This window comes from Gymnodraco acuticeps, unplaced genomic scaffold (genome assembly GCF_902827175.1).
Source record: "Gymnodraco acuticeps unplaced genomic scaffold, fGymAcu1.1, whole genome shotgun sequence".
NCBI classification, from domain to species: domain Eukaryota; kingdom Metazoa; phylum Chordata; class Actinopteri; order Perciformes; family Bathydraconidae; genus Gymnodraco; species Gymnodraco acuticeps.
The window spans coordinates 54,506-71,211 of record NW_022990595.1 but is presented as its reverse complement, the minus strand read 5'-3'; the positions used below and the strand labels follow the sequence as shown (position 1 = coordinate 71,211).

The following is a 16,706-nucleotide window of genomic DNA, read 5'->3' as shown; positions in this document are numbered from 1 at the left end:
CAGATGACCTGCTCACAGCTAAAAACAATTAAATGCAAACAATTGTTTCCTAATGAGGAAAAGTATTCCATATAACAGTAAACATTTAAGGGGGACCCAAAATTGCAATTTGTCTTCCATGTTTTTTATTGTGCTTGTCTGCTGCTAAAAATGGTACTACAACATGGCTTTTCTTTTCTGGGGTGTCATTTAATATAATATCCTGATCCCAGGAGTTCAAAACTTTTAATCCAAATCTGATTAGATTTGGATTTTGGGTAGTTCAAAACCAAAAAATAGGATTAGGATCACTTTATCAGATCAGGAAATCCAATCCAAGCTTTAATCTAGATCAAATCTTCAAAATGGGTAGTTCAAACTGACAACACAGGATTGGGATCAGTTAGATAAATCAGATTATCAGATATATTATTAGAAGTCAAGCATTCACAGAGCAGTCAGTGTCGACCTGTTGCTGCTGGTGACTCTGAATATGTATTTGAAGCTGGACTACAAGACTGTGGCTCCAAAGTGACTGGAAGTTGTTGATGATTAATAGGAGATGCTGGATATTTAACTGTGGTTGCTTAAGTGGTGGTTTTGATTTGTTGTGTTTTCAGAAGTGTCCCTGATTTTAGTTATTTTGTATTCTCTATAGACATCTAAGGACTCTGTGATCTACTAAAACCAGCTGATAATCTTACTAGTCGCCGGGCAACCTGGCATTAAAAGAATGACCCGTGCTGTTGTTCCTGTTTCCTGTCACTATAAGAGGTGAGATGTTTTTATTGTGTTGTGCAGAGATTCTTTTTTGTGACTTCTTCTTCTCGGCTGACTTTGTTACCTTTCCGGGACAGGAGGACAAAGTTTGATGGCAGTCACTCTCAGCAGCCGCCCCTCTCTCTTCCTGCTGTGTATTCAACAGGTGCTTTCTCTCTAAAGCTGATGAGTAAAGTAAAGTATGTGATACCTATTCATTGTTTCATTGAAGGTTTTTTTGAAGTGTGCATGTAGTATGTGGTGGATGAAGTAGTCACACACTTTACCTCAAGGACCAGTGTGTAGGATATAGTGGCATCTAGCAGTGCAGTTGCAGATTTGAACGGAAAACCCCTCACCTCTCAATTTCCAGGCATGTTGGAGAACTGGAGTTGTTTTTAAATATATAATTGATGTATCTTTTTAAAGGAATATCACCCACTAAAGACAATGTGTACATTAATTCCTTACGTTGAATTCTCAAATAATACATAAACAGTGTAGTATTTCGCACGGCAATTATTATTATTAATTTATTTTTAATAAGGTTTTAGTACACTACTACTAATGGGTCTTTGATTTTCGTGCACAAGTTTTGTAAGACATTGTAATTGGATGTTTTGCTTTTGTTAAATGTGGGTCATTGTTTAATACAAAATGAACTTTTATATGTGAAGTATTCCTTATTTATATGTTGGAGCATTTTCTCAACCACTAAAGAAACACTCAATCACAGTTTCAAAACTCATTACAGAATCACCTAATTCAAAGTTACATAGTTAAATATATATGGTGTGCATGTAGTATGTGGTGGATGAAGTAGTCACACACTTTACCTCAAGGACCAGTGTATGGGATATAGTGGCATCTAATAATAATAGATTTAATTTGTTAGCGCTTTTACAGGTGCTCAAAGACACTTTACATATATAGTGAAGATAAAATAAAATAAAGGAACAACAAATAAATATATAGTTAAAGTTAAAGTCAAATAATACAGCAGTCTAGCAGTGAAGTTGCAGATTTGAACGGAAAACCCCTCCCCTCTCAATTTCCAGGCATGTTGGAGAACTGGAGATTTTTTTAAATATATAATTGATGTACCTTTTTAAAGGAATATCACCCACTAAAGACAATGTGTACATTCATTCTCAAATAATACATAAGCAGTGTAGTATTTCGCAGGGCAATTTGTTCTTTATTTTTTTTAGTACACTACTGGAAAAATGGGTCTTTGATTTTCCTGCTCAAGTTTTTTAAGACATTGTAAATGGATGTTTTGCTTTTCTTAAATGTGACCACCATTTTAAGTTAGAAAAAAACCACCGTTCATTGTTTAATACAAAATGAACATTTATATGTGAAGTATTCCTTATGCGGGGGTAGCAGTTCCAGCAGAGAGCCCCAAACTTTATTTTCCCTGGCCACATCAACCAGCTCTGACTGGGGGATCCCAAGGCGCTCCCAGGCCAGCGAAGAGATATAATCAGGGGTGCACATAACTTTTTTGCCCTGGTTCTCAAAGGAGCACCTGGAGATGTTGCTTGGTGCTCATCCTTAAAATGAAATAAACTGTAACTTTTGAGGGGGTCTTGACTTTATTTGCCAGACACACGGCACAGAACACACATGCAGAGGTGAACACAAGACAACATTAGCACGACCAGTAATCCTACAAGCTGTCATCACTACCCTCCTGACTGTTCTCCTCACTGTCTTCCTCTCAGACATGGTAGCTGATGATGTAGGCCTACTAATTTCTCTCTGGTTGAGTCTGCGATTAGCTGCTTGCATCCACAAGTCAACAGCTGGTTTTGGGTCGAAAGTCTGTTGTCATCTTAGACAAGTGGATGTAATCAAATAAGTATGTGAACATAACCAATAACCTACCATAGCCAATAACAAATTAATGTAACTTATTTTATTGTTGTTGTTCATATCTTATTTTACCTTATCTTACTGATATGTGATGGGTCCAGGCTCAAGGGCGTATGGCACTCTCAACTCTTTCCAGGACATGTCGAGGCCCTGCCTGCCAGTAGCTTTGCCGATATCTGTGTTGATAGGTAATAGATTAAGAGCGGTGAATCATAGAAACAAGAAGCGCTCAAACGTTTGTGTGAGTGTATCTAATTTAGCAGTGATTCCATGTCAGCCACAGCTTGTTACAAAAAACATGACTGATAGTGTGTTTAACAAACTTAAACTAGCTTTATTAAATGTCAGGTCTTTGGCAGGAAAAACATTTTTAATCAATGATTTTATCACTGAGCACAATCTCGATTTTATGTTTTTAACAGAAACTTGGATTGAACAAAATAACAGTGCAGCTGTTCTTATCGAATCAACCCCTCCCAACTTTAGTTTTATGAGTCAGGAAAGAATGCATAAGAAAGGGGGTGGAGTTGCTATTCTGTTCAATGATTCCCTTCAATGCAGGAAGACATCGTATGGAAACTGATTCTTTTGAATATGTGGCCCTTCGGCTGAAATGCTCCTCTCGAGCTCTGTTCCTAAATATCTATAGACCACCCAAATACTGTGCAAGCTTTTTTAATGACTTTACTGAACTGCTGTCTATAGTGTGTATTGACTTTGACCGTCTAGTCATTGTTGGTGATTTTAACATCCATGTTGACAACCCCCAGGACAGAGGGGCTAAAGAACTATTTTGTGTTCTTGATAGCTATGGACTGACTCAGCATGTGACGGAGCCCACGCACAATAAGGGGCACACTCTGGACTTAATTATCTCAAAGGGTGTGAATATCTCTAAGGTTGTGGTGACTGATGTTGTACTCTCTGACCATTCCTGTGTTTTCTTTGAGAGCTCTATTTCTGTTCACAAAAATGTTCAAAAAGAGGTAACCACAAAGCGATATTTAACTGAAAATACTAGGGAAATGTTTACTCAGAATTTCTCTTCCACACTTGCCCCTGCTAACATCTCAGTAAATGAGCTAGTAGATCATTTTAATTCAAAAATTAAAAATGTTATAGATGCCATTGCTCCAACTAAGGTAAAGGAAGTGTCTGGCAAGAACATATCTGCATGGAGAAAGGCCATGAGCATGAAAACAGAAAAAAGAGAATGTCGAAAAGCTGAACGCAGGTGGCGAAAAACAAATCTCCAGGTTCACTTTGAAATCTATAAAGAGAGACTTGGCCTTTATAATTTGGAATTGAAAAACGCACGACAATCGTTCTTCTCTGACATCATTACCAAAAACAAAAACAACGCACGTGCCTTGTTTGCTACCGTCGACAGACTAACTAACCCCCCAGTGTCAGTAGCCTCTGAATTTCTATCCACCAGGGCGTGCAATGATTTTGCCTCCTTCTTCACTGACAAAATTCAGAACATCAGACAAGCAGTCAGTGCCTCTGCATCAGGAACAGCAAATGTGTTGTCCCTATCTCCACTTAACATCAATTCAGACATCATGACACAATTCCATCAGATTAATGATAAAAACCTAGAGGACATTATTCAACTTCTGAAATCCTCCTCTTGCTGCCTTGATATTATTCCAACAGGATTTTTTAAAGATGTTTTGCCTTGCATGGCCTCAGATCTACTTCATATAGTAAACAAATCTCTTCACTCAGGTATTTTTCCACAGGCCCTGAAAACTGCAGTCATTAAACCGCTCTTAAAAAATAATAATCTAGATGCTTCAGTAATGAACAATTACAGGCCCATATCAAACCTGCCATTTCTAGGTAAAATCATTGAAAAAGTTGTTTTTCAACAGTTGAGTAATTTATTGCATTTAAATAGCTGTTTCGATGTGTTCCAGTCAGGCTTTCGTCCAAACCACAGCACTGAGACTGCTCTTGTAAAGGTCTTTAATGACATCCACTTAAACACAGACAGTGGCAGAACTTCAGTGTTAGTATTATTAGATCTCAGTGCTGCGTTTGACACTGTTGACCACAGCATATTACTAGACCGACTGGAAAACTGGGTGGGACTTTCGGAAACAGTTCTGAATTGGTTTGAATCCTACTTAAAGGACAGAAACAACTTTGTTTCTATAGGTAAATACACATCTGAGTTGACAAATATGACATGTGGGGTTCCTCAAGGCTCCATCTTGGGGCCTCTTCTCTTTAACATCTACATGCTACCACTGGCTCAGATAATGAAGAACAACAAAATAAGTTACCATAGCTATGCAGATGACACATAAATGTACGTAACAATTTCACCAGGAGACTATGCTCCAATTCAAACACTGAGTAAGTGCATTGAACAAATCAATGACTGGATGTGTCAGAACTTTCTCCAATTAAACAAAGATAAAACTGAGGTAATGGTTTTTGGAGCCAAGGCAGAACGTATAAAAGTTAGCGCTGAGCTTCAGTCTGCAATGTTCAAAACAACAGATAAAGCCAGAAATCTAGGTGTAGTCATGGACTCTGACCTGAGTTTCAACAGTCACATTAAAACAGTTACTAAATCAGCCTACTATCACCTAAAGAATATATCTAGGATTAAAAGACTAATGTCACAGCAGGATTTGGAAAAACTTGTCCATGCTTTTATCTTCAATAGACTCGACTACTGCAATGGTGTCTTCACAGGTCTCACTAAAAAATCTATTAGAAAGCTGCAGCTAATTCAGAACGCTGCTGCTCGAGTCCTCACTAACACTAAGAAAGTGGATCACATCACTCCAGTTCTGAAGTCTTTACACTGGCTTCCTGTGTGTCAAAGAATAGATTTCAAAATACTGCTGCTGGTTTATAAAGCACTGAATGGTTTAGGCCCAAAATACATTTCTGACCTCCTGCTAAATTATGAACCATCCAGATCTCTCAGGTCTTCAGGGACTGGTCAGCTTTCTGTCCCCAGAGTCAGAACTAAACATGGTAAAGCAGCGTTCAGTTATTATGCTCCAAATATCTGGAACAAACTCCCAGAAACCTGCAGGTCCGCTACAACTCTGACTACTTTTAAATCCAGGCTGAAGACTTTTCTTTTTGTCGCTGTTTTTAATTGAACTATTCATATCTTAGACTGCACTGTAACTTTTATCCATGTACTTTTTTTCTTTTAATGTTTAATTGACTGCACTGTAACTTTTATCCATGTATTTTTTCTTTTAATGTTTATTTTATTAGCTTTTCTTTTTAATGACTGATTTTAAATGCCATTTTCTTAATCTCTTTCATTTTTTGTAAAGCACTTTGAATTGCCTTGTGTTGAAAAGTGCTATATAAATAAACTTGCCTTGCCTTGCCTTAACATTTATTTATTTATGCATTTTTTTTTTTTATCTCTCCAGTTTTAAAGGATATTTTTGGTTACTGTCCTATAGTAGCCTATACATTGGAATGATTTCAAACCTGTTTATCCCAATAATTATAAAGGAGTGCCTTGGAAATATGTGTTTGCATAAATTGTGACCAAACCGTTTGAGACCCACTGAGATATAACTTAGACTAAAGTGAACTATCTAAACACTCAGAGTCCTTACCTCACTGAGCTAGTTATCAGCCTCTCTATCTTACTGGTGAGAGCTCTCCTCCACATTATTGTAGAAACATCTTCTTCTTATATCCGTTAGAGCAGCTAGCACCAGATTCTAATAACAACTGCGCCGGAACCGGTGCACCCTCCCTCTCTCCCTCGCTCACTCGCACATTGGCTGTGAGCTGCGGGCGCCAGATAAGCCAACATCCCCCATTTTCATCACTTACAGCGCCCATCGTGCAGGGCAAATGAAACGTGTAACCGGGGTGAAAAGGGTGTTACATTTACTTAATTATGAATATTGTTACATCAAGGCCGAAAACTAGGATGAGCACCAACGGTCAAAAATATTTTTTCCCCTCCCAGAACTGCCAGCGCAGCGCCTCCACAGATCTGGCGCCCTAGGCGAACATCTATAACGCCAGTGCTACGGGCCGGCCCTGAGTTCATATGCAACTCGCAAATATCTTTCTCTCTCTCCTCTCTTCTCTCTTCTCTCTCCTGTTTTCTCTTCTCACTTCTCTCTCTCCCTCTCTCCTCTCTCTCTCAATGTTGGTACGCAAATGCGCCTTTTTTCAAATGACCCGGTGCTCTTTTTTTGGCGGAGGTGCGCATGCGCACCTGCGCACCAGTTATGTGCAGCCCTGGATATAATCCCTCCACCTGGTCCTAGCTCTACCCCTTGGTCTCTTCCCAGCTGGACGTGCCTGGAACACCTCCCTAGGGAGGCGCCCAGGTGGCATCCTAACTAGGTGCCCGAACCACCTCAACTGGCTCCTTTCGACGCGAAGGAGGAGCGGTTCAACTCCGAGTCCCTCCCGGATGACCGAACTTCTCACCTTATCCCTAAGGGAGACACCAGCCACCCTGCGGAGAAAACCCATCTCGGCCGCTTGTATCCGCGATCTCGTTCTTTCGGTCATGACCCATCCTTCATGACCATAGGTGAGGGTAGGAACGAAAATGGCCCGGTAGACAGAGAGCTTTGCCTTCTGGCTCAGCTCCCTTTTCGTCACAACGGTGCGGTAAAGCGACTGCAGTACCGCTCCCGCTAGTCCGATTCTCCGGCCCATCTCACGCTCCATTGTTCCCTCACTCGAGAACAAGACCCCGAGATACTTGAACTCCTTCACTTGGGGTAAGAACTCATTCCCTACTTGGAGTGGACAGTCCATCGGTTTCCTGCTGAGAACCATGGCCTCAGATTTGGAGGTGCTGATCCTCATCCCAGCCTCTTCACACTCGGTTGCGAACCGATCCAGTGAGTGCTGAAGGTCGCAGACCGATGAAGCCATTAGAACCACATAATCTGCAAAAAGCAGTGGTGCAATCCTTAGTCCACCGAACTGCAGACCCCCTCCCCCATGACTACGCCTCGAAATCCAATCCATGTATATTACAAACAGGATTGGTGACAAAGCGCAGCCCTGGCGGAGGCCAACCCTCACCGGAAATGGGTACGACTTACTGCCGAGGACCCGGACACAGCTCTCGCTTTGGGAGTACAGAGATTGGATTGCCCTGAGTAGAGACCCCCTCACCCCATACTCCCGCAGGACCTCCCACAGTAACTCCCTGGGAACTCGGTCACACGCCTTCTCCAAGTCTACAAAACACCTGTAGACCGGATAAGCGTACTCCCAGGCCCCCTCCAGGATCCTTGCAAGAATAAAAAGCTGGTCCGTCGTTCCACGACCAGGACGGAATCCGCATTGTTCCTCCTCAATCTGAGGTTCGACAATCGGCCTGACCCTCCTTTCGAGTACCTTAGAGTAAACTTTCCCGGGGAGGCTGAGTAGTGTGATGCCTCTGTAATTGGCACACACCCTCAGATCCCCCTTTTTGAAAAGGGGAACCACCACCCCGGTCTGCCACTCCTTCGGTACTGTAACTCATTACAGAATCACCTAATTCAAAGTTACATGGTTAAATATAATTGATTATACATTTAAATGTAAGTTAAGTCAGGCCATTTTTTGGGGGAAACAATATATAACTGAGTATAAACAGAAACACAGAAATGTGTTGACTTCAATTACGGTGAGTGACGCTTGTGTTTAATTGTAGAGGACTGGACAGGAGAGACGCTCACCAGTGTCTTCTACACCGGAGACCTCCTGCACCTCGAGGCCTCTTACAGCGGTCCTGATGCGGGACACAGATGCCTGTTTATCGACAGCTGTGTCGCCGCTCTGTCTCCTGACCCGAGATCAGCCCCCAGATCCTACTTTATCGAAAACCATGGGTAAGAGAAGCTCAGAATACAGTATGATCCTGATAATTGGCTCTTAAATTGCATTCAAATTTGTTTCGTCAGGTGCTTCAATGATGCCAAAGAGGACGGATCAAATGCACTTTTCAATCCCAGAACAAGATCTTCTTCTCTTCAGCTGCAGCTCGATGCCTTCCTGTTCCCCCACGACACAAGGAACTCAGTGAGCCACTTCTATAACCTGAATGACTTTGTCATGTTTGGAAATGCTTCGAAGTTGTATAATGACATTTCTTTGGTCTCTCTTATATTAGGTTTTTATCACTTGCCAGCTGAAAGCGACCTCTGAAACGCGGAAGAGCAGCCCCGTCAACAAGGCCTGCAATTATATAAATTCAAGTTGCTTTTATTACTTATTTTGTGAATTGTTGCTCCTTACTGTAATATTGCAAAAGGTTTGTCAGTGTATCATTTACAAAGGCTCATCGGGTTAACAATTATTTATAAGCTAAAAGTGGTTCAAGTTTTTGCTCTTAATATTTCTTGCTGCTGAAGTAATCAAGTTACTTAATTAAGGAAACATATTTGTAATGAGGTCTAACGTTTACTGTAAATATAAGGATACATACTTTCTAAAATGAATTTTCCATGCTGTCTCTGTACAGCCAGATCAATGTAACAGTGATGTTTACCTCAGCATTTTGACTGAAACAGTACACATGTGTGAGGAATGTGCTAAATGTAAGCTTTAAGAATATTTTAGAATGTTGACGTTGCCCATGGAGTATATGTATACAAATAAATGGCTATTATTTCAACATTGGATTTGGGTGTAAATGCCCTCAACTCAAAGCTAAAGGAAAACAATTATTAATTCTGTATACTAATCATCAGATGGATAAATGTCGATGGCAGTGATGATGTGTGTCAATGTTGCGACGATACATGCTCCAGCAACTCTCCCACCGGTCAAACAAACCTCGGAAGTCTGATCCTTGAAGGTAAACTGTAAATCCTACAGTTTTATAACTTTCATAATCTGTGATCTGTCTGTGAAAACTGTCCCAACTAAATATTATTTGACTCTCACTTTCATTTGTATTCATGTTTCAGATTTAGTGGCACGTGAAACTGTTACTCTGGGCCCTTTGATGGTTTTGCCCTACAAGTAGGCGAAGCATAACAATCCAGACAATAAAGGATTCAACATTTGTCTATCAATCTCACCCTCCCTGACCAAACTTCAGCGTAATACTTATAGCTTAATACTAGCAACACGATTATTTTAATGATTGTTTAGTAAGGAATGTTTATACAACATAAACATTAAAGAAACAAGGATTTTTAGTATTTACTGTTGATACCTAACATGGCTCTAAACAAAGCCACACAACTGGTCTGATGAAACATCCCCGTAAATAAAAACAGATTACACTGTATGAACATTACATGTTGATGTCAGCTGTCAGGATACACATATCTGTGTTTGAAAGAGGAAAATAAAACGTGAATTTCTCTTACCTTCAAAAAGCTGAATGAAAATAAGAATGCATGCTAAGCTCGTCTTCATGGCCTTTTCAGTTATGAACTCACTAATAAATACTAAAGCTGACTCACATTGTACTCCTCCTCTTTCCTTCAGTCTTTGTGAGGTTTTGTGGACAGCCTCACTTTATTTATTGTTCTTCACCTCTGAGTAGGAAGGGGAAATCAAAGCAAGAGCAGCCGTTGAAACGTTGCAGTTGGTTTTGCACACACTGATGTTTAACTGAATTTGAAATAAAACTCAGGATGTTATACATCAGACTTTAAAACTTGTATCCACTGGATTAACACAACTAATGTGTAAAGTTACTCAAACAAACCCTTCTCAAAAAGTTTTTCTCAGTGTTTGTTAGCAATATAAACATTGCTCCCCACGATATATAACACTTTTTTTATAGTTTCATAGTAAGTCTTCTCATAGCGATCCTGTTGTGATATTATCAAGTGAGAAAAGAAGATAATCACTTTCATGTTGTGTCACTGGATATGTCTGGTGTCTGCAAGATGAGTGTGAAAGTGCAGGTCAGGAGGAGAGTCATCAGCAGCAGGGGTGGATATATATTATAAGTTAGTAAACATTTACGCCGGCACAGTCTGATTCAGAAGCTCTGCAATCATAAATAATAATAAATATATATTTTTAAAGCTTGGGTTGTGTTTTGAGCGCACCAAAAGAAGTGCTATTCACATACAAGACAATACAATGTGTCCAAATACAAAGGAGATATTAATAGGAAAGAGTGAAAGAGGTTAGGTCAATAACCCTTGATAAGAATGGGTTCGCCTGATATGTCAGTGGTTAGAGCTGGCAGCCCATATTCAGCCACCACTGCCTCGTAAACCAGTTTGAATCCTGAACCAGCTGAACATTTCTGGCATGTCCTCCCCTCTGTCTCCCCCTTTCAACTCTAACATCTCCAATAACGGCCCTTTGGACCGAAAAAAACTAAAAAGTATGAACAGAAAAAACAAAATGGATCAATCTAAAATAACATAAAATATTTAAGCAACAGTACAGGGTGAACATCTGAAATGGATAATTAAGAATATAGTTTTGAACTTTATATTTCGTAAGTCATTTGATTTTAAGTATTTGGAGGCATGTTCAATACTTTGTTTGAACTGCATGGATTGATTTGTATATGTGTCTTATGTTTCAAACACAGATCAAATTGTATTTATGTAGCTCAAAATCACAAGTTTTACATTTGTATTTTATTTGTATTTGATTTAGTCTGTACAGATCAACAAAACATGAATGATAGTTTAAAAACATAATAAAAGGACATCATAGACCACAATAATAATATGATGTGTACAAATTAAGGATCCAGGGGGATGTCAAAATCTTCCTGCATGGTTTTCATGAACTGCAACACTAACAGTTTATTTAAAATCCAAAGTAACAAGCAATGAAGCAAATATATGCACATTTTAAACATGTGAAAACGCCCTTCACCTCTCTCAATCAGCCTCATGTCTTGAGTTCAGAGTGTGCAGCCAATTAAGCAGATGCGTGTCTGATTGGACGCAGGTGTGCTGCTCTGATGAGGATAATGATCGGCTAGAGTTTAAAAAGCTCCACCGCTCACACTGAACCATAGGCCTACTGTGAGTTTGTCAGGAAGACAGAGAGCAGCCGAACAGTTTCCTGTTATCAGTTTCACTTATGGAGGCCTTTCATTTTCAGGTTATCCTCCTTGTAGGACTCTGTGTTAGCTCCTCTTTTGCTTTCCTGCCCACACAAGATGCTTTGTTTCAGAGCCTTGCGAACACAGGCAGGTCAGAACTCGGGCAGCAGCAGCAGAAGTCTCCGGCTGAGGAACCGCAGCAGGTGAATACCATCAGAGTGACCTGTCATCCAGACTCTTTGGAGATTGTTATCAAAGCCGACTTGTTTGCGGTTGGAGCTCCTGTTGATGGTGACGAGATACGCCTTGGAGTAGAGACCAACAACCAGTACTGCAGAGCTACAGCGTCTTCAGCAGATGAGTACAGTATCAGTGTTGGACTTGTGGAGTGCGGCACCAGACACTGGGTAACTTTTTTCATTTCAAATATGATTCATTATAGCTTCTAGTTTTAAACACGTCTACTCTCCACAGGTAACTGAGGACTCTCTGATCTACACAAACCTGCTCATATACTCTCCTGAGGCCTCTCCATATGGTGTTGTTCGAATGGAGGAGGCTGTAATTCCAATTGAATGTCATTACGAAAGGTCTTTGTCTCTTTTTGTTTTTAAAGCTCACATTGTACAAATCTTTGAATGATGTCTGTCTTTTTTTTAAATGCATGTTTTCTGTTTCTTAGGAAGTACAGTTTGTCCAGTTCTTCACTCATGCCTACCTGGATCCCCTTCATGTCGACCCAGGCTGCAGTGGAAATGTTGCAGTTTAACTTGAGAATCATGACAAGTGGGTTTTGATAATTATCTCATGTTATGAGTTGTCATGTCTCTATTTGCACTTAGTACTTTTTTCTGTCCGAGTGCAGGTGACTGGCAGTACAAAAGAGGCTCTAATGTGTTTCATCTCGGTGAGCCCATCAGCATCGAGGCCTCGGTCAGAATTGGGCATCACATTGGGCTTCGAGTGTTTGTGAGCAGCTGCGTGGCTACACTGAGCCCTGACATGCACTCCAGCCCCAGGCATGCCTTCATTGAAAATGGGTAAGGCTGCAAATTGCTAAATGGCAAAAAGTAAAGTATTTTTCTGACCCTAGAGGGAGCTGTTTAATTTGTAAGCAGTGGTGCCGCCAGGGATTTTGGGCACCATGAAAATATATCGCATTGGGCCCCACCACCAGGCACAGGCCACGCCAACCAAGCACAATTGCTGTAAGCACACCTCCAGAACCCAACCGACTCATTTGTGCATTTGAATGGAATATTCATAAATCTAAATAAATATAACTTAAATATACATGACCTCTTAAATTAAAATAAAGTGAACATTAACACCAATATTATCATTTATAAAATGCTATAACAAAAAAAATAACATAAGCAGCAGATTTGTTTTATTAAATATACATACCAACAGCATCCCTCCTCACATGCTCTCACTCTCTGCTGCTAGAAAGTGCGATTTCGCACAGCGTTTGGAGGCAGGACCAAACCATTACATGTAAATTGGCGGGTGTTCAGAGGCTTTGGATAATTAACTTTTGGAAGAAAATAAGTTAAATTAATCGTAAGTTTAGTGAGTACATTATCAATATGACGTTATATTAATGTTAATTATTGATGAAAGGTTACTTAAACATTTTTTCTGAATGTTCTAAAAATGTTTGGGGCACCTGTCAGTCACGGGCCCTTAGAATCGTCCTAACTTTCCCCCCTTACGGCGCCCCTGTGTGTAAGGCTCTTCAAGTGGTTTAATTCAGACACGAGCAATGCTGACTCGAGTGACAGGTTAATAAAAGATCAGTCCTTTAGTGTTGTCTTCAAGTTAGCCATTAGTTAAGGCTAGCTGCAGTTTGCTTTTAATCTTTGGTGTTCTAGTTCTTCCTTTCACTATTTCACTATTGGCACAGGTCAGATTTGTGCAGTTCTGACTCTAAATAACTACTTCCAGAACTTGCCTATAGAGGCGAAGTCCCGCCCATCTACTTCTGACCCATGGGACCTTATTTCGGAAAAATTATGTATTGAAGTCAATGGAGAGAGAAAGATTATCTTTCAACCCCGTTTGAATTGTGCAATGAATTACACATATGATGTTTGTTAATCTTAGAAAATCATTTCCACGTCAAAAAAATCAGTTTGTCGTAAAACTCTTAAAATATAAGACTATGAAAAATACGCAACTAGAAGACTATGTGATTTTCACCTCTTTTAATACTTTTCGCCTCATTCTGAAAGGAAGAAGTGAAATGTGCCAACGTGACGGCCGTCTTGGTCTGTGACGCGAGAGGTAGTTCATTAAGCGGTTTCACACCAAAAAAGTGTTGCGTCACATTTTTACGACACACTTTTATTTTTTGACTTGCAAAATTATCTTTTAAATTGACAAACGTCATATGTGTAATTCGTGGCACAATTCAAACGGGATCGAAAGATCATCTTTCTCTCTCCATTGACTTCAATACATACTTTTTTAGAAATAAGGTCCCATGGAGGTCCCCCGGAAAGGAAGGGACTTCGCCTCTCTATATGACTAGAAATGTTAGTGGTGGAGTTGCATTGTGGGAAATGTAGACTCTGGTTATAGTAGTCCATGAGTGCTAATTTAGTGTTGCTCTTTTTGTTTTTCCTCATCATAGGTGCTTTGTTGACTCTCAGCTTCCAGGCTCAAGGTCTCAATTCTTAGCCAGGACACAGGATGACAAGCTCCACATGTCCATTGATGCCTTCAGATTTTATAATGAGGACAGAGGGGAGGTGAGGCTCTATTAAATTGCCTCAAACATGATTGTGTGTGCATGTTTCCCAACACCTGCTTTTCTCATAGCTCTACATCACATGTCGCCTGAATGCTGTTCCAATAAATAGTACAGATGCACCAAACAAGGCGTGCACTTTTGTGAATGGAAGGTAAGTGAGATCCAGTCTAAAATATGTCAAATTACACACAAAAAACAAAGTATTGGTGCTGAATGTTTTTTTATTTATCAGATGGCAGTCCGCTGATGGTAATGACTACTTATGTGGGCAATGCAAAAGACCAATTGGAGTTGCGCAAACTCCCAGTAAACCCAGCAGCCCGAGCAAGTTTAGGCCTCGAGGGTTTTTGAAGCCAGAAGAGCGTGAACCCCTCTGGAGGAGCGGACTGAAAACCAGTACAGGTGGGGAGCTTGTAGAAACTTGTATGATGAATATTGTCTGCAGCTGTCGTCATAATAATCAATTGTGACACATGTTTCTGCATAGGTTTTAGACGTGATGATGGCCGGGTAACTGAATTAACATGCATTGTGCTGGTTTGTGTTAGTGTGGGACCATCAGGCCAGAGTGGGTCCGATGATGGTCTTGCCAGCCAAGCAGAAAAGCCGGCCCATACCTGCAGAGGAGCCTTCTTCCATTCTTGATAAAATTAGCAGATCTACAATGTATGGCAGCCAGTGGAAGAGTGGAATAAACAGAGTTGGTAAGTCAATGCCGGTATTGAATTATTCTTTGTTCATTTAAAGCCTTTAACAATCTCTAAATTGAGATTAAAATGGCCCATAATGAAATCTTAATGTTGAATTGTTTTTCTGTCAAAGATCAGAGGAAAGGGCTGATTCATCATCGACCCAAAACCAGGTGGATGTTGTGAAAAGTCTTAACTCTTTTTTTAAATGGCACTCTGCAATGCACCTTTTACATTAACACATTTCTTCTACGACTACAGATGAAGATGCTGAGGAAGTTCCTGAACGTCTAGAAAAAACCTCTCCTGAGGCCCACCTGCAGTCGAAGGCAGTGGTGCTGAACAGTACCAACACAGCGGCGCTCGATGAAGTCCTCCCAACTGCTGCGGTTAATGTGGCTGTGCCCCCACTGTCCAACACCACTGCAACAGAATCTGACCTTTCTGAAACAATGGACCCAAAGAGATAATAAATTATTCAAACTTTAATTTGTTTGCTTTTTAATGTGTCAATACACAAGGAAAACTGATGACCTGCTCACAGCTAAAAACAATTAAATGCAAACAATTGTTTCCTAATGAGGAAAAGTATTCCATATTACATTACCATATAACGGTAAACATTTAGGAGTGGACTCAAAATTGTAATTTGTCTTTTCTTGGGCTTGTCTGCTGCTAGAAACGGTACTACACCATGGCATTTTCTGGGGTGTCATTTGCTTTAGTTGTAACGGCTGTATAAAGGTGATGTATTGGAGGTCAGCCAGTTTATATTTGAACTTCAGTTGCTGCAACAAAGCCTTTGTACATGAGTAGCTTCTTTAAAAGGGGAGTTACCATGGGGTCCTGGCAATATAATGACCTGCACATTAAGATATAAACATGGTCTCATAACTGTGTCCATTGGGTTTTCTGACTGGAGACTGCATTCTAATAGAGTACCCAGACTATAGGGTAGTCAATATGTTTTAGAGGTATAATTTGATGGTTTACAAAGCCTTGAGTTGTTACTTTAGCTTAGCAAATCTATTCACTGCTGTTTTTGGGGACTAATTAAAAAAAGTGACAATATTAATGTTTAGATAAGTATAGTTACAGATGCCATTATTTCAAGGCATCTGGGGGAAAAAACTGAAGCAAGACTTATTGGCTCAATGCTATTCATGACATCACACATTTGTTTTTAGACTAAAAGGCCGTGTGGAAGATGAAACTTCCTGGGCTGTTTTTTGGTCCCTGCAACATAGTGCCTGTTGGGACCATAGACTGTATATATAAATGGACGTAGGGTCCGTGACGTCACCCAGATTCTGCTGAGTTGCCGTGAAGCCCTTAGTAGGCGGAGTCGGCCACTAACGGCTCGACAGTGAGGTCAGAGTTCAACTCCCGCCTTCTCCAGCCTGCTCCAAATAAGGGCAAAGAGGCGGAGCCGAGGCGGGACCTCCTGCCACCGAGCTGGAAGTGCCAGAGCTAGCTGAAGCTACCAAGCTAAGCTAACATGCTCCCCATCTGCACGCTGCCGTCGCATTTTACGTTTCTAAGGTAAGCGGACATGAAACTATTCAGCAAAACTATAAATAATAATCTAAGTTATCGAGTTTTAACATAATACTTCAGAATCTTAAAACCCCTTAACAATGGGTATGCAATTGTGCTA

The 16,706-nt window shown here is 40.4% G+C and overlaps 1 protein-coding gene and 1 pseudogene across 1 annotated transcript; both read left to right on the top strand.

The window, feature by feature from the left end:
• The first annotated feature begins 344 nt into the window (after positions 1 to 344).
• Positions 345 to 9,959, top strand: LOC117554421 (annotated as a pseudogene).
• A 1,632-nt stretch (positions 9,960 to 11,591) lies between these two features.
• Positions 11,592 to 15,538, top strand: LOC117554426 (zona pellucida sperm-binding protein 3-like). Its single transcript, XM_034228872.1, has 10 exons — positions 11,592 to 12,012; positions 12,080 to 12,195; positions 12,288 to 12,391; positions 12,471 to 12,645; positions 14,241 to 14,358; positions 14,429 to 14,511; positions 14,593 to 14,762; positions 14,909 to 15,064; positions 15,183 to 15,222; positions 15,311 to 15,538. Exons 1-10 carry the CDS (start codon positions 11,644 to 11,646, stop codon positions 15,312 to 15,314), a joined length of 1,335 nt encoding a protein of 444 aa, XP_034084763.1. The 5' UTR covers positions 11,592 to 11,643; the 3' UTR covers positions 15,315 to 15,538.
• Positions 15,539 to 16,706: the final 1,168 nt, after the last annotated feature.